The sequence below is a fragment of the Dryobates pubescens genome, chromosome 9 (assembly GCF_014839835.1).
Source record: "Dryobates pubescens isolate bDryPub1 chromosome 9, bDryPub1.pri, whole genome shotgun sequence".
NCBI classification, from domain to species: Eukaryota; Metazoa; Chordata; class Aves; order Piciformes; family Picidae; genus Dryobates; species Dryobates pubescens.
This window is the reverse complement of record NC_071620.1, coordinates 11,676,475-11,695,196: the sequence shown is the minus strand read 5'-3', so window position 1 is coordinate 11,695,196 and position 18,722 is coordinate 11,676,475. Positions and strand designations below refer to the sequence as shown.

Here is an 18,722-nt window from a genome sequence, read left to right as displayed (position 1 = left end):
TTTTTAATGCTAGTATTTGGTAAGCATGGAATGGAGACTGGCAATTCAGGAAGGACTAAACATAGACACAAGCAATCCTTAGAAGCATCTCTTCCAAAAGCTGTGGAATAAGTATAATACATCTTACATAAGCTTTGGGGCTAAGCTTATCCTACTGTCTCCTCCCTTTAAGAAACCACATTCACTTCCTAGCTCTCTAACAAATAAAATAAAGGCTGGGTAAACCTATCTCCCCCTTAGCATCTTGGTACAAATGTTCTTCCAAGCTGAGCTATGCCTTGGTCACTCATATCACAGACCCACAACTAAAATACATGGTCTAAGCAGCACTCTAATTGTGTGCCTTGTTATTGTATATAGCAACCTGCAAAAAAATGAACAGTAACAATTAAAGCTAAAGACAGCAGAATTATCTATGACATGATGGATCAAAATACTCTGCACAAATTTTTTTTGTTCTTAAGCAAGACTCGCTACTGAAATGCTTGTAAGGAATAAAAGCAGTGCAACATCTGGATTAGTAACTTCAAAATGCTGCAAAAGAAGTTGTCTCTGAGCAACAACAAAGACAATCTGTGTTGTGAGAAGTCATTCATCTACTGAAGCACTTACAACTCAGCCAGCAATCCTTAGTTCTGACTTGAGCTAACTATGTGTTATCTGTTTCTCATCACCCTGCTCCGTTGCAAGAGGAACTTGAATTACTTTTTAACACTCTTGCTGGCCACCCACATTATGTGAGACCAAGTAAAACAGGGCCTAGTAATGCATAGCGTGGTAATCAGGAACACAGTGGAAATTACTCAAGATGCCTGCAGGGCAATCATTAAACATTCTTTAGTTGGTATGATGTCAGGGTAAATGTATAGCATTAAAGGGTACAGATTACATTATCCTAAAGAACTGCTGCCCTGTTCCATTCAAACTCTTTTTGCATGAGCTTCTTGAAGCACAGCTCCCATCATCAGCCTCAAAAAAGGGCCAAACAATTTCATGTGTGAGGTACCCATGCCAAAGGAGATTTTAATCACATCTCTAGATGTCCTGTGACTCTTCCCTCTTCCTTTCCCTTTGATACACACCTTAGCAATTGCAACTGCCAGCATTTTTCCTGTTATCCATGTCCTTGGAACAATCAGCATAATTTCTATTTTGTTCTGTTCCTTCACTACTTCTTCCCATTCATGTCAACCCACAGCTAAAGACACATGAAAGCAAAAAAGCTGCTGCTGATGGCAGCACCACAGGAATAGGAGCTACCCTCTGCAGTCTGGAGGAGCATACAGGAGTCCAAAGGGGAGGGAAGAGGTAACAAAGTGCTGCTGTGGAGATACACACAGGCCTATAGTGGTAAAAAATTATGCTTCAACCTGCAGTGCTTTGCAGAGAAACTTCAGATCATGTGAAAACACCACACCGCATGTGGCTTAGCTATGCACACTGGGATTTGACTATGTGCATTATGGAAAAAAGCACACTTAAAGAAGCAATTTTTGAATGGCCTTATTAGGCACATTCAAAGCAGGTAACTGTTTCATTTGCTGCATTTGCTTTAAAGAAAAGTTTGAACTTCACAAAATGTCAAACACCTAATGGATCTTAATTCTACAAGCACAGGGTCCTTGCCCCTGCCCAACTTCCCCTATGATTTAAAACATCAACTTGCTGTATTTGACAGTCCTGGCGTTAATCCCACTGGCAATAACAACCAAAACAATTAGTCTGGGTTGTAAAGTTGAGAGGGTTTTATATTCCAACAACAACTCCAAGGCGATGCCAAAATTAACTGTGTGTAATCGCAGTGTACTGTTTTTATCTTCATGGCAGGGATCTAAGAGAAGCCACTGAGACACTGTTCTTCCTCAAAACCACCTCATTGCTTGGAAGCCCAGGGTAGCTGTTAGCAATTGTCCAGCACTGAGACATTCTCCAATTTCTTGTATGCTTAAAGTAACTTCAGCATTCTTAAGACTGTACATAGAGAACAAGATCTTCATTTGGTGTAAAATGCCCAAACAGCACTGCCTTCAGTGGCATGAAATGGTGAAATTTACAGTAAGTGAGAGTCTGCAATGAAAAGTATCTAAAGTATAATTATTTGATTAAGATCTACAGTTAAAATGTTTGGGTTTTAAACAGTGGAGAGGACTTCCCTTGCACACAGAGGAACACACTTTTGTATAGTAAGAACAATGAAGTCCTGGTAGTAGATGGTGGCAGCTGTGTTTCATGTTACTCAGTTTGGCAACAGAAAACAGTTACCAGGATTAGCTCTTTTTGGAGTTACTATATACGTTTTTCTATTTTCACTTGATGAGCTGTTTCATTCCTACTGTTCCTCTCCTCCCTCAACTTGCAGCCTCACCATTATACTGGAAAATTAAAGCAACTTTGGACAATATTTACATTTCATTCATTTTAATTCAAAAGCCTTATGAAATTGGGCACTTTTTGTTAAAGCTCCAGCTCTTGGATTTAATTTGTATCTGAGGAAAAAAAAAAAGGTCCAAATTTATGATTCATAAATGTCTCCTACTCTTCTTCTTTCACAAAAATTACTGATGTCTTTATGTTTCCATTCCAGCATTCAAATTTACATATAGGATTTTCTTACAACATACATGAGATAAACAGTTTATGTTATATCTTCTAGTTTGTATAACTTGCAATCCACACCCAGAAGTCTCTTTTCCTTAAATTTACTGATAAAAGATGCTAAATTAATGTCTGTCCATGAATTTCTAGGCGTTTTTATAATGAAACAAATACAAAGAGCTCCAAAACAGCAGTTCAGTAAGAAGTCAGTGGGTCAACTGACAGGTGTGGAAAAGACAAGCCTCTGCTGCTGTCTCTCATTCATGTGACTGCTCAGACCTTCTTCTTTTCACATGGAAATCCACTTGAAGTTACCCACCTTTCAGTGCAGGGCTTCAGAAGACCTCATAGCTTCAGTGCAACATATCCAGCACACTGGGACTGGATGGTGGCAAATGCCCTGTGGGGTAGCTGCAGCAATGGAAACAGACCAAGGGGCAGCACAGAGGTAAACTCACCTGGGTTTCTAAATTATAGCAAGATACTGCTTCTTGGGTAGAGGTCCTTGCTGTAGAAGTGCATCACATAGATGCTCACATACCCAAAAGTCAGGACACTGAGGAGGATCAAAACAACCAGAGAGCAGATCAGGTTGCTAAGATTGAAGTGGCTCAGGTAGATTTGGACTGGCAACATAAGTGTCAATTATTTATAGGCCAATTTAAAGGGCCCATGACGCTTCAGGTCATCAAGGAAGACACACAACATATAGATGGGCTTGTGATCAAGGGGTGGACTTGACCATGGATACTACTGCACAATTTATCCATAAATGCAAAATATGCAGCAAGCAAGCAAGCCAAGCAGTTAGAGCCTCCATGTTAGGAAGGAAAATAGCTGAATATGAATATGGAAGGGCCTGGCAGATTGATATCACACTCCCACAAACCCATCAAGGCAAGCACCATGTGTTTACAATGGTGAAGCAATCACTAGATAGCTGGAAACATATTCTATGCCCCATGTCACTGCCCAGAATACACCACCTGTGGTGACAAGGCACTCCAGAAAAATAGACAACAGGACTCATTCCCAGACAAACCTCACAGATACCTGGGTCAAGGAGTATGGCACTGAGTGGGTATATCACATTCCCTATCACGTGATCAAATGGATAGTTGAAGACTACACTGAGAGTGCCATGGTGCCGTAGGTTAGATGTTTGGGTGGTGTTGGATTGGTTGATGGGTTGGACGCAACGATCTTGAAGGTCTCTTCCAACCTGGTTTATTCTATGTATTCTATTGAGAGGTGGGCCCTTTGAACACTGGGATACACAGCAAAAGCCACCTGGTTAGTCAGCACTAGGGGATCTGCCAGTCCAGACAGCCCTGCCCCACTAAAACTTTAATATACTAGAGAAGGGGATAAAGTTTCTGTCATGCACATAAAAATATGCTGGGGAAGACAATCTGGGTTATTCCTCCTTCAGGAAAAGGCAAAGCCATCCATGGGATTGCTTTTGCTCAAGGACATGGGTAATGCAAAAAGATGGGAAAATCCAATGTGTTCCTCAAGGGGATCTGATTCAGGATGAGAATAGCAAATGATCTGAATTGTATGACATTAATTGCTGTATAGTACTTTATATCATTACTACTATGGTTGCCATATACCATATCCATGATATTACAGCAAAAATTACCCAGACTGGTGAAGAATGAATTTTGATGAAATCAGGCAAAGTGCAGTGATGAAAGAAGCAGACAAGCATAGCAGTGATGGAACCAGAACTGACTTCAGCATTCAACAATCCAACACTACAGACCATCTCTCCTGCCCTCAAAGGCTGTTACAACAGATGGAGCCCAAAATCATGGACTAAATGAACTCAATGGACATTTTAGAGGGATGACCCATAGACTAAGGGTATGATACCTGTGTGTATATATCAAAAGACAGGAAAGGTTGTCGTCATCAGTTGTATGTATTGGAAAGTGTGGGACCTAGGCATGATGTAAATGGTATAGAACAAGGGGTAAATAACATCCTGGGGTTGCCAGCACAGAGCTGTTCTTCCTAGTAGCTGGTACACTGCTGTTTTGGATTTAGGATGAAAATAATGTTGATAATAAATCTATGTTTTAGTTGTTGCTAAGCAGTGTTCACACTAAGTCAAGGACTTTTTAGCTTCTCATACCACCTCACAGTGAGTAGGCTGAGGGGGGAAACAAGAAGCTGGGAGGAGACACAACTAAAACATTTGACTAAAACTGGCCAAAGGGATATTCCATACCATATGGCATCATGCTCAGTATATAAACAAGGGGGAAAGCTGGCAGGGGGCTGTTGCTCGGGAACTGGTTGGGCATTGGTCGGTAAGCAACTCCATTGTGTATCCCTCACTTTTATATTCTAATTCTTTCATCATTATTGTTTTCATTATTATTTTCCCTTCCTTTTCTGTCCTTTTAAAACTGCCTTTATCTCAACCCACAAATTTGTGGTGTTTTTTTTTTTCTTCTTTTTTTCTCCATTTCTCTCCCCTACCCCACTATGGGGTGGGGAATTAGTGAGCAAGCAGCTGCGTAGTGTTTAGCTGCCTGCCAGGTTATACTGTGATGTATCTTAACACAGTGAATATACTCTGGGCCACTCTTTCCCACATGGCTGTCACACAAGGCACATATGGCTGTCACACAAGACACATATAGCTCCTGCATACATTTTTGTGTGACAGGTATCACACGGCACACTGCGTGTAACTCCAGGAAACTAATTTTCGCTCCCATTCCAACAAGGTGGAAACCACTTTGTAACCCACTACCTTACCCTCTGGCAGCTGACAAGTTGGGTTTGCAAACACTACCCCCATGCTTGAGAAATCATTGTGTTACTCTTCGTAAACAGCAGAGACAAATTACCTTTGTGTTAAGAGCAAAGAAATTACTACCCTGGAGGCTCTCAACCCTATTTCACATGCAAGGTGCAATTCTTGCTCTTCTTCCAATAAGCCCTGTATCAGTGCTTCCCAGTCCCAGTCACACTCGGCTCCAACATCTGTTGGCCCTAAGTGACCAGAGGTGCAGTGCCAACCTCCCTGCTCCAAGATGACACTTTGTGTCAACAAGACTGCTCAGATTATTAAGAACAAATGCACAAAGTACTTTCAGCTGAGTCGAGGCCACAACACTCAATACCTGTCAGTCTCAAGGCCTTTTTCTGACCTAGGATAACGTATTACTGTGTCAAAGGGAGGAAAAACAATAAAGATATGAAAGTTTAAAAACAACAATATACAGCTATTATATAACCTTATGAGTAGAACAAGATTTTCCTGACTACATCCTGAGTAAAAATAACACCATAGAAGGCATGTCAGGAACAGGAATCAAGAGTTCTACTTGGCCACCTCCACTGGGGAGGGATACCATCTGTGGGGCTGGAGCACAGCTCTCAACAGAAGAACTTCACCTGCAAAAATAACTACAAAAAGCCACAGCAGAGGATTGCAAACTGCAGCAATTCCAGGACAAAATGTGCGTCAAGGATATACCAAAACACCTGATACTAGCACAAGCATACAGGAAGGTGGAATGTGGCTTATATTCTGTACACTTTAAGTTTCTCTTTGTAGGAGAAGGAAAGAAAGCCTCTCAGATTAAAGCCGCAATCTGCCGAAGAGTAGAACTAATCCCACAGCCTGCTTGACAGAAGGATCCCAGTCCCTTAGAAAACAATATAAGGGCAGTGTAAGTAAATCTGTATACCAAAAACAGAAAAATCAGAAACATAGCTCTTGAACACTAACCTATGAAAGTTCCTTAAAACAACAACAAAAATGAAGGAACAGCAACAGAAACAAACAAATAAAAATCCAACTGTCTTCTAAATCCAAACTTGTAACAAATGTTCACTTCATTAACACAGTGATTTTATTTAAACAAAACTCTATTAGAAACAAGGCCAACATTTTTCATTGTCATAAGACTTTTTTTTAGCCAGTTAAATACTTGATGAGCTCTTCAGCAGTGATGTTAGCGAATACAAAATGCAGCAGCCACCCTCCCAGCCCATCAGTGCAAACACGACCTTTTTCCAAGATGGACTTTTATTTAGGCCCATCAGTTTGCTTCTTACAGCTGAAGCAGGACCAATTTGTACACCCAAAGAAGAGAGTTTCCAAATGTTGGCTAGTGAAATCATTTAAGCCAGTCGCCTTAATTCCTGTGACAGAGAACACTGTGTGACTTTAACTCTCACCTTTCACCCCTGTAACAAGAGCTCAAACTTTGAGTTAAGAAGTAGGATATGCAAAGAGATGAGATGGGTCCTCTTGTTAACAATAAAGTCTTTAATACAGAGAGTGTGTAAGAACAGCTTTCCTATTTGAACATCACGTGAAAATGTGTTTTGGTGTTTTTAGCCTTTCTCTAGAGAGATGTTTTTCCATTACAGGAGTTCCCACAAGGGAACTGCACATTACACTGGTAAAACACGGCAGCCCCATTTAAGTCCAGGCAAAAGTGTAGTTTGACCACTTTATCTTGTATCAAGTGTACCAACGTGTTTCTGGCATCAGTTGATGGATTTTCACACGAAGTCAGTAAGTAGCTCCCATAAGGAACTTCCAGTGTCTAAAATTCCACAGCAGATATGAAAGCCAAATTTTGAGTCTTTTAAATGAGCAAATCATCATAGTGAAAATATTTAAGTCAGCTTGCAGTTAAGACTTTCTGGAGTTGTGATTTATTGAAAGGGAAAGAAAGCATGAAAAAAAATAATAAAAAAATGAGTTCTTGGTTTAATGTTCTAGTGTGTACTCCATTTGCCCATCAGGGACTTGATCCAAGTTGTAGCAAAATCAAGTTTAGGACCATTCTTGCAGGTTTAAGGACAAACAGACGGGTTTAATTCTTTTACTATTTCAGTCCTTCTGTCTTCTGTCTTCTCTCTATGCCTTGTATTTTGAAAACTATACTGCCAAGCAGTGTAAACCCCAAATTTATTTGGGACTTTCAAGAAAGATGCTTAATGACAAAAAAAGAATGCATCCAGCACTGCTCCAAAACTTCATGAAAAACATGTAACTACCAATACACAATCCTAGGTAATTTTGCTTTCTGCTACAAGGTCTGTAGCCAGAAGAAAGTGTAACATCATATAAACCCCTGAAAGAACACAGCTAATAGAATAAACCCACCCTCTTCCACAATGCTGTAGATTGACTTCATCCACAATGGTCTTGAAAATAAGTTTAACTCTGTGCTCCTCAGAACAAAAGAATAATACTGAAAGGAAAACATTATTGTTTGCCAAACAGAAGATAAACAAAAAAACTCCATGCAAGGCTAGTAAGGCAAGAATGGTTAATCTCACATTTCTAAAAGGGTATTATAAACAAAGAATGGTGAACAACAAAAATAAAACATTTGGGGGGGGGGGGGAAGAAAAGGTACAGAAGTGCTTAACGGTGTTCTTTTAAATATTTACTTTGCTTCTATTTGGAGAATAATTTGTTCCATTTAGCAGTGTTGGGCTCAAAGGACTGCTTTATTCCAGAGAGATTAATTATAGCCTTTGGAGTTATAAACACAATTTGGGAAGTGAAGCAGAGAAGAGGAGAGAGACACCTCTCACGCTGGCAGTGAACAAGTTTACATGCTTCAGGGCTACAATACACAGGTTGTGCCCCTGCCCCTGCTACACGTGCATGCTACAGGCAGAACAATACCATGACACCCATGAATTGGGAAAAAACCCTGAAATGTCCAGGGAAAACACTACCTTACCCTAAAGCATTGCTATAGTCAAGTAAAATACTTCTCAGGCATCCTTCACAGACACCTGCACCTTATAAAGATCTCCTCTGATCTTTTTTTTGTTACCTGCACCAGAAATTAGTCACTATGCCGAGACAAGCAGCAGCGCACAACAGGCACAGGTCTCCATCTACATCATCTCTAAAGCTCTCATGTGCTTTTCCATCTCTGTCCCTTGCCTCATCTCCATGTCTCACAAGACAAGATGCAGAGATAAGTGATAGTGAGAAAGGCAAAGCTGGAAGCAGTCTTACCTAGTGAGGGGTTGGCTGCTCCCTCCTCTGAGCTCTCCTCAGCTGCCTCCTCTCCCAGGCCAGAGGTAGCTGAATCCTCTGGAGCAGATGCAGAGCCAGGTGTGCTGGGCCCGCTGACAGACCCCGAGTCTCCTTCCTCACTGCTGGAGCCATAGCGGTCAGGCTGGGTGGCCGTCCCACCCTCGCTGCAGTTCCTCCGCTCCTTGCGGTGCACCCGCGAGTGCAGCACCATTTGGTGGTAGGTGCGGAAGATCTTCCCACACTCAAAGCATTCAGTGGACTTGTTCTGGGTGCCTCGCCGGCTCTGCCGTGAGGCAGGGCGGTAGTCCAGGTCCCCCTGGGTGAGTGGGCAGCTCTCCCCTGGTGGGGCAACCACAGTTTTCTCTGGGCGCCCGCTGCTGCAGCTCTTCTTCTTGGGGTTACTGGAGGAGCTGGGTGAGTCCTGGTCTCGTTTGCGCTTCTCTTGGTTGACAAGGATGTACTCTTTCTTATCCTTGTCATAAGTCACATCTGCATCTGCCAAGGCCTCATCCCATCCCAAATACTTCACGTACTCTGAAGGCTCTACAACTTTTCCTTTGGTGGCCAGCTGCCAAGCTTGGTAGCTACTGACTGGATCCAGCTCAGCTACTCTTTTCCCAGGCTGTCCTCTAGTAACTCTATCCAGCCCCACAGATGGCCTTAGATTGAGACACTGCAAGAAAAACTGCTTCGTTACCGAGGAGCTTAGGGTCCCATCAGTTAAGCCCTCGGCTTTATCCCCGGCACCGCCGCGCTGTGCCCGGTAGTGAACAGCGTTATGTGCTTTCAGGCTTTCCATATTTGTAAACAGATTCCCACACTTGGTGCAAACTTCGTACAGAGACAGGCCTGTCACAATCATCTCCTCCTGTATCACATCATTGATAGTGGCTATCAGCTCCAAATCATTTTTTGGTTTGTTTTTGCTCCCAGTCTTGGGACCATGTGACTTCATGTGATTTTTGAGAAACCAGGGCTCTTTGAATCTCCTGCCACAAATGTGGCACCCGTGATCAAATGACCCCCTGTGCTTTTTCATGTGAGCTTTCAGGAACCAGGTTTGACTAAAAGCCTGACCACAGACTTCACATGGAAACTCGCCTGCACTCAGCTCACTCTTGCAGTTCTCAGTGTAGGCCTCTCCATTTGGGACCTGAGCTGTTATATGGTCCTTCTCTATGTGGCTTAACAGTGACTCCTCCCTCAGAGTCATATAGCTACACAACCTGCACTTGAATGGTTTGTGGACCTGATGCAGGTGCTGCTCCAGATCCTTCTTCCTTTCAAATTTGTTTTTGCAGAATGTGCACTGGTAAGAGGTCAGCTTGCCACCCTCCTCAGCTGGCACCACCTCCATGACCTCCTTCTTGCTGCTTCTCAACAAGATCTTGCTGCTATCTACCTGAGCAGTACCATTCAAGATCTTGTTGCAGGCAGATGTACTTTTAGTGGGGCTGGTGCACCCACCAAGGCCCTCCGAAACACCCATCTCCCCCAGCTGTGCCTCTCCCATCTCCACCTCATGCCCTTGACTTAAAGTGCCTGTTCTGTGACTACGGATGTGGATCTTCAGGTTGCCCTTTTGAGACGCTCTGTGATCACAGTATGGGCATTTGTAGGGTTTCTCACCCGTGTGCTTCCTCATGTGCTGTGACAAGGAGCTCTGAAAAGGGAAACTTTTACCGCAGATGCAGCAGCTGTGGCACATGGTCTTCTCAGTATCCATGTCACTCTTGCTTAGCCTGCCTGGACTGGAGGATCTCCGCAACTCCATTGATGCCTCTCTTGTATGATCCATCTGTATTACAGCAACATTGGGTGAGAGGGGCAGGAGGACAAAAGTATGTCCGGCAGCAGAAGAGGGCTGGACCGCGTTTTCAATCATACGGTTCTGCAGAGAGATGTTTTATTGCTTCATTCTTGGGGTAATGTTTCTCCTTTCACCTGCTCGACTCGAGTCCAAAGCACTGATTTACTTCTCTGTGCTCTGTAAGCGGCTGGCATAGATCACCTGAAACAAGAACAAAAATGACACAAATGTACAGCAATTGCAGAAATAGATTCTTAAACACATTGAAAACTATTGATATTTTTAATTTAACAGCTTCCATCACTCGCTCTGCACTCAGAAGCATACCACACTACAGTTTGCTGCACCAAAAAGCAGCAGCTTCTCCTTTTGCTGATATTCTAGACTTCAGTGGCAAGCATCATTAATAAACAAGTAAAATCCCCAAAAGAGCAAATATTCATTTCCATAAACTGACATCACAGTGGCTTTTAAGAGGTGCAAACTTTAAAAATACTTTTTGTTTTAAAACCAGACAGAGTGGCTAAAAATATATCTTAAATGAGAAAAACATTTCTTGAGGGGGTTATTACACTTTAAATCTGTGGCTTTACCATCATGTGTAATTTCATGTAAAATACTTACTTGCCAAACATAAAAGGCTCTCCTAGAGACTTTAGCAAGTATCATATTCCTGCTGGCAACTTCATTACTTTGCATCTCAGACAGCTCTGCTGTGCTTGATGTGGCATGCACAGAGCAGGCGCAGAGGCTGAGGACGCTCAGTACTTTGATTAGAGAGAAAACAAGCATCCAGTGCCTGAGAAAAGCATTCAGGAAAACTAAAAGCTATTTCCTGATGGACAACAAAGAACAAAAGCCCTTGAAGTGTAATATTTAGTCTCAATCTAACAAAGTAAGTAACAATAATGTGCCTAGGTATCAAATGATCTTAAAAGTGAGTCATTTGTGTCAACAAGATACAGGGGAAACCACAGCACCACCCACCTCAATGAAGCAGTCCTAGCCATAAACGAACAAACAAACCAAGAAACAACTTTGATTAACAAAATCGATTAATAAAAGTTTAAAGGCTTTTGTATTTTGTCATGATTAAATCTAAGAGTCAATATTGGCCTCAACAATGCAGGATGCAACACACCAGCAGTTCTTCACAGTGTACACAGTCAAAGCCAATGGTTAAGACCTCCACAGACTGTTCCTTTTCCAATGACTACACTGTGAAACAAAAATCTCCCCCCGCTTCCTATCCTCTTTAAGTACTCCAAACACCACATGACTAAGATCAAAGAATACTGTATCCTCTAGTAAAGAGAACCAATCTATTACTTCATTTAGAAAACATCAGCTTCTAAAACACAGCTAAAAATATGCAGAGCAATAACAAGACCATATATTCACACATCCATCACTTGACATCTACGACTCAATAAATAAAAATAGGTATCTACAGCTGCAAATTTTAAGGTTTCTCAGATCCCTTCAGTATGTAAATAAATACTCTAACCACATCACCAGCATGAGCTTAACAAAAAACAAGGTAAAACTGATGCATTGCTCATCTCAGTTACATACTATAAAATAACTTAATTATGTTTTAGTTAATCTAACCCTCTTATATACTACAAGAGCTGGGTTTAATTTTCTGCCTAATATCCATTCAGCATGTTAAGACTTATCAACACCATTTCCTCAAACTACCTTTTCCTCAGAGAGTTGACAATTATACATAAGGGATACATTATGAATGTAATTTATTTTCTTGAAGCATTTTTATACTAGGACTAATTTATGATGATTAAAAAAAAAACAAAGTAATAGATCAGAAATTCAGAAGTCCATAGAAGCAAGAAGTTTACAAACAAGAGAATCTAAATTCATCTCTGAAATTAGCCATTTAAAACCAGTTTAAGGGGCGGTGTAAGAAACCTCCTTGAGTACCAGAAGGTATGAACAAGGCAAAACAGGAAATACAAATGTAGTTCACACTGCACACTGATGGATGAAACAATTCAGAAAATATTCTATTTATTTGACCCATAATCTAAATCTTCCAAGTAACAAGCCATGTTGTCTTACAATCAAAGATACCACGGTAACTTCTTGCATTTAACACTTGTGAACAGCTTCTTCTGAAATGTTTTGCACCACTGTAGAATAAGGACAGCAAGCTCTGGAGACAGATTTTTCCACATATTTTATATAATGTTTTTCATATTTTGCATTTTCTACAGTTTGTGCTTATTGGTAGACTGACTTTTGGGGGGGGGGGTTGGTTTTTTTTTTAACTCAACTTTTGACAGTGTTTCCTGTCTGAAAGTTCAAAGGAATAGTTCAGGCACATATAAATCCAAAACTTCGCAGTCCCTTTGTTTACTTGGCCACAGCTTTCCCGTGCTTAGTCTTGACATAGTCCACTTCAATTATTTATAGCATTTTCATTAATGAAACTTAGTTATGAAAATGAGGATATGAAGAAAGCATTACTTAGAAAGGGGATATTAGCCACTCACAGAAGATCCCCCCAGCCCTGTATTAAACTAGGCCTGAGGGGGAAAATGTCAGAGTTAAAAAATTACCAAATTATTTTATTAGTCTAAAATACTTAATGGAAGTGTTATCATCTTCACCAAAATATTCTGAGGAAAATTGCTTCATCTTTATTACATTAGCTTGGTCAATGAACTGCAATTTGTAACTTTAAAAGTTGAAATAAAGTATTGCTAGGGTTGAATTATTTGAATTCACACACTTTTTTAAGAGTTACAAAACTTCAAGTCTGATTTTCCACAGACAGAAATTCCAAGGGGAAGACGCACCTTCACTCAATCTGAGCTTGCTTTACACAAGGCATGCAAGTCTCCCTTGGACTTTGGTAGATTGACTGATGCAAACATACACAAAGAACTTCCAACTGCCTTCTCACATCATTTGAATGCCACTTAAAAATGTAGTTCTTGTATTACAGGGGCTTACATGGGCTTTTTGCAGCACAGCAAAGCCAGTGCTCATTAGAAAGAAGCAGCAAAACCAAAGATTGGAACTGAAAAGAGATTCAGTTCAGAAGACTGAACATACAAAATGAGGGACAGGACACTTGTCAAGAATCTTATCAACAGAAAATAGTATTTTGGCTTAACAACTTCCTCCTCAGTATTAATTATTAAACAATTTCAAAGATGGTGCAAGAGATGGAAGATGCCAACTGGTAAATTAAACTACATTGATTGCTCTTCTGCTGTGAGTAAAATTTTGCCCTAGCTATTTTAACTTCCTTCTGGCTGACTGCAATGATAAAAATATTTGCATTTTGACAGTGTGACAAATTTGAAACAATTCAAATTCAAGTAAGAAGCTACTTGTCAGTGTGCAGGAGGCATTTTCAAACCTCTTTAAAACAAACTGAGGCACTTAACATCATCACTGTTTACATGGAGGCTTGCTATATAAAGCAAGGTGCAAGAGAAACACGAACAAAGACTCAAAACCAGGAGGGGTGGCATGCCAAGAAATGCCTTTGTTTAGTCAATTATTTAAGTTCTAAGGCTTGTTCCTCCACCCACTGTCTCACACAGAGTCTTTGCCTTGACCCACATGGGAACAAATACAAACAATTTTTTTTACCCCCCCTTAAGAAGGGAAATCAAGCTCTCCTGCGAGATTAAACCATGTATTTGTCACTCAACTCTAATTCAAACATTTAGGCATCAAAACTTCTCTGGTTTTAAAACAACAGATGTCTGAGTTCTCTTCTTGAGAGAAAACGTTTGGTCAAAGCAACCTGCTCTCACCACAGAGCCCAGGGACCTTACCCAGTATAAGGCACAGCTTCACCAGCAAGGCCACATGGTAGCCCTACAGTGCAGCAGTTAGACCAGTGGCACGGCTGCACCATCCTCACAACTTCTGCAAGCCCCTCACATAGTCTTGAAGTGAAGCAGGCATACCAAGTACTGTGGAACAGCACTTCAAATAAAACAGGAGCACTCTGGAATACCTATTACTCTTCCCTTCCTGCAACCTGGATGTACTGGAAGAGAATGAGGTATGCTGTGAGGACTCTCCACAGGGTGAGATAGGTACTCTTAAGGATCTTTTGTGCCTCTTGGAAAACAAGTAATAAAAAAGGTATTGAAGATAAGCAACACAAGAAAATTGGAAAATAGAATGTGATTCCACACTGAAAAAGTAACTGAAAATTCCTTTCTTACATAGAAATATCCTGTGCAGTGCATACTAAGCTGAAAACAGAATATTATTCCCATTTAATCATACAGAAGACTATACATTATTTTTTAATTTATCTTCAGTTAAACCTGACTTTAAAAATCATATTGCATGGGCTGTAGATGAAGAAGAGGAAACTCTTCAGTAAGTATTGAACAAGAACATACAATCTGGGAAGTTACACAGACCTATTCAAATAGCCCTGTGTGTATTTTAGAACAAACTGCTTTCAGTTTGGCTGTGAGTATTTCAAGTCCCATCAGAAAGACAAATTCACTGGAAAAATATCACTTCTCTAATCTCCAAGATTTTGAATATACACTGTAATAATTCCACCATGTTCCTCTGCCAAAAGCTACAATGACTTAAAAAAAAAAAAAGAAAGAACAACCCACAACAAACCAAAACAAAACAAACACTGTGAGACATGATCTTGTGGAAAAAATATCTTACTGGAATTCCTTCTCGATGATGAAACGATAGGACAATGCACATGATCTAGGTGTACTTGAGAAAAGCTGCAGCTTTCAAAGGATGGCAACCTAGACAGCTGATCTCTCCTCCTCTGAGAAGGATCTGGTTCTCCCAGAACTGGACTTTGCTGCTCAGAATGAAGACACCAGAAGAGACCAAAGTGTGGGAAAAAGGAGGACAAAAGACAGAAGTTTTTACAACTGCCTCACCAGCCTTCATGCTCATTGAACCATGGAGACTCTTCTCCTCCTCCCTGTCTTCTTCCCAGGCTGCAGACACCATCTTCTACATACACCAGCACATCCTTCTCCTCGCTTTGTGAGGGGACATGGCTTCTTCTGAACACCTAGATCCCGTGGGGATCAGGGTCCACCACCCTGATTAAAGGTTTGATCCTACTGTCCTCTTTTAGGCACCAGTCCCACCCAAATTCCTATAGACCCTCTACTGCCTTAGGCTGATAGCATCCTTCAGACTATATCAGAGGGTAGAAGAGCAGTCTCTGTCTTTAAATGGTAAGCCCATACTTTGCAGGAAATCCTGTCATTCTGCAACATGTAGACTAAGCCTGCCATTGGGTCAAGGTAGCACAGCTCTGAACTAATTTTCTGAGAGCAATCCGAATTAATCCAGTAAAATGCTACCCAAAAATCTTGAGTCAGTTGTAGAGGACTGTCAGATTTTCAAATGTATTCCCCTATTAAAAGCGACAATCTTGACAACAGACCTCCTGAAGTTGGTTTAAGCCTGCCGAAACTGACAGGACTGGAAAGGAAAAATGAAAAAACTCTTGGAAAGAAACAAACAAGGATTTTCTAGTAATTTATTTCCATTTAGGCTTCGTAAAACCCCTCAGCAGCATTTTGCAATACTTTTTTTTTTGTTTAATTATTTCAAACCAGCCTTTCCCTGCAGCTGGGGAAGCTCTTCCCATTTAAAAAGTTTGCTGTCTGAACCCTGAGATATTATTTTGAGCTTCTCCAAATACATCATATGTTTTTCTGTCTTTCTCCCTCCATGAGCTAATGACATTTTGCAGGAGGCTTCAGAGCAGCAGCCAAGGCTGGGAGAGCAGAGTCAGGCCTTTCTCAACCCATGCCACACCCTTATAGCAGGGGAAAGAATACACTGAAAAAATTATAAAGACACTAATGCTAGGAAAGCTGGAGGTAGGCATTTGCAGAAAGGTGATCTCTCTCAAAACAAAGATTTTTCTGTTGCTCTTCAAGAAAGAGTTCAGGAGCAAGGAGGGGGAGTTTGCTTTTGCACTGCTACGGGGTGTGTTGAGAAACACAGAGCTGTCACCCACTCAGTGCATATTTTGTGTTTTAGTATACTGTGCGTGTTTGTCTTCAGGGAGACAAAGAAATGTACTTTATTAGTTACACTGTAGTATTCTAAGCAATGAATTGAAATATATCATTAACATCCAGGACAAGCTTTATCTTGCTACCAAAACAAAGGGACTATTCTTTGAACAAATTGAGGGGGAAAATCCCATAATGACAATGAAGAGTTCCTCTCCCTAAAAACTGCACTGCACAAGAGTAACAATTACAGGCTTATATTCTACAGACTGGGGTTGCAAATAGCTGCATGAAGCGATGCATTCACTATTGGGAGAGTAAGTACCATTGATGACAAGGCCTTGGGGCTTCTGCTGTTTGCAGACCAATCAATAATCCATTATGAACAAACTACATTTCCCCTCTAATATGAAGAAATGAATAAAAGGGAACCAGTATCATTAGTACTTTTGTGGAAAAAAACCCCAGCAATATAGAAATCACAAAATGCCACCATCACTAGACTTAAACTAGTGGTGTTGTCTAACACTGACAGAGCTACCCACAATAATCCTTTATTTTACAGCAGTTGCTGCTGACCATTATATTACAGTGATTTATTTTTTTTAAAGCTTATTTTTAAGGTTATGTTCTTTCGAGACTATTTATTCTGACTGTAGGACAAAACCAAAAAAAGTAACATTAATCTTTCAAGGCAAGGAGGAGAGGATGAACAAACTTCAAGCACATTATCTACCAGTTTGGGTCAAACTATTTTCTTCTAATGCAACGTAAATAAGAACTTCTAATTAGAAATAACTGTCCAAATGTGACTGACCGGTCAACCATAACAGGACTTTATTGCAGCAGCTGTCTTACCATCCAGACACGAGGCCCTGAAATTGTTGTTCTCCCATTGTCACTGTCACATGCCACAATACAATCAAGAGTGGATCCATTTAAATCACACAACCATTGCAAAACTCAGTATCCTCTGTCCAATTCCTGCCTAGACATCTTAACACAGCACCTCAACAAAGCATCAGAAGACAGGAGAGAAGCTCTCCTGTAAAATGACAGATACAGTATTTACATTGGAAAAAAAAAGACAACAGAAAAAAGTTAACTGATTTTTTTGATAGGTAATGGTAGACTAGATCCAAAGGAAACACTGAGACCAATAATATTAATGCATAAGGAAGTCTATGTTCTTTTTCTGAAATATAAAGACTAGTAGTTAAAGTTGACCTTGCAGGGTTCGGGGGGGGGGAGGGGGGAATGAATACACAATGTGATTATTGATCAGTCCTAGAAAAGAAAAGAACTGCACTAGGGCAGATGTGATTTTCTTTTTCCTAGGGTCATTAATGGAATATGTTGGAAAGTCAAAAGCCCTTATTCTGATAAGAGTATCACTAATTCTGACTATAAGCATCATCTAAGGTTAAAAAAAATAATCTTTGAAGGACAAACAAAAAACCTCTCAAGTTTACTTTTATATAACAATAATGTTTTCCTATTTGGCCACACCCACCAAGTGAGTTACTTTAGCATCCTGACATTCTCAGGTATTAAAAATTAAAAGTGGAAGCAACATCCACAATTTTTATAGTATCAAGCCAATAAAATAACTCAGTTACAAATGCAAGCAAAGTCACCTCAATACTGTGCATTACCTCCTTATTCAAATCAATGGCATTGACACTGTCTGCTCATGCATGTCTGTGGAGATGCACATATACATGGGTGGCACTGTATTCTCCCAACATCCAACAGTGCTTTTATATTTAATGATCTTGTTAGGGTTTCCACCGCAAACCAATTCACACAGAGTTGTAATGTGGCCATTTTAAATCCACAGCATAGGGGCTGATTTCCAACAAGGTATGGACAAGACATTTTCCTGCTAATATCCTCTGTTACGTTCTGCTCAGTGTGCACCTCAACATGTTTTTATTTGCAGTGTCATGACAAGCAAACACTTAGTTTTATTATTTTTACATTACCTACAGAAGAATAAAGACTGGACTGTCATCTGGTATAGAAGATTAAACCACAGTACATCTCACACATGTACACCCATCCCCTTTTACTGCCCCTTTCATCTGCCCCATCCATACAAGTTGCACACAAACCACATCCTCAGCTGCCATAAGCACACACAGTGCTACAGGATCAATTTGTACCAAATGAGAAGCTATACCCCTGGCTAAAACCAGCATGCCTTTGTGCTGTGTAAATGAAGACCTGAATGGAAGAAAAACATGAGCATAATTAAAAGTAAACATTTTGA

At 40.6% G+C, this 18,722-nt stretch overlaps 1 protein-coding gene across 1 annotated transcript in view; it reads right to left on the bottom strand.

Moving 5' to 3' along the window:
• The window catches only part of ZNF516 (zinc finger protein 516), a 103,077-nt gene that overhangs the window by 49,746 nt on the left and 34,609 nt on the right, over positions 1–18,722 (bottom strand). The window contains exon 2 of the mRNA XM_054164296.1: positions 8,612–10,643. Coding sequence (XP_054020271.1) covers positions 8,612–10,517 — 1,906 coding nt within the window. The 5' untranslated portion in view covers positions 10,518–10,643. The remainder of the gene's footprint in view (positions 1–8,611; positions 10,644–18,722) is intronic.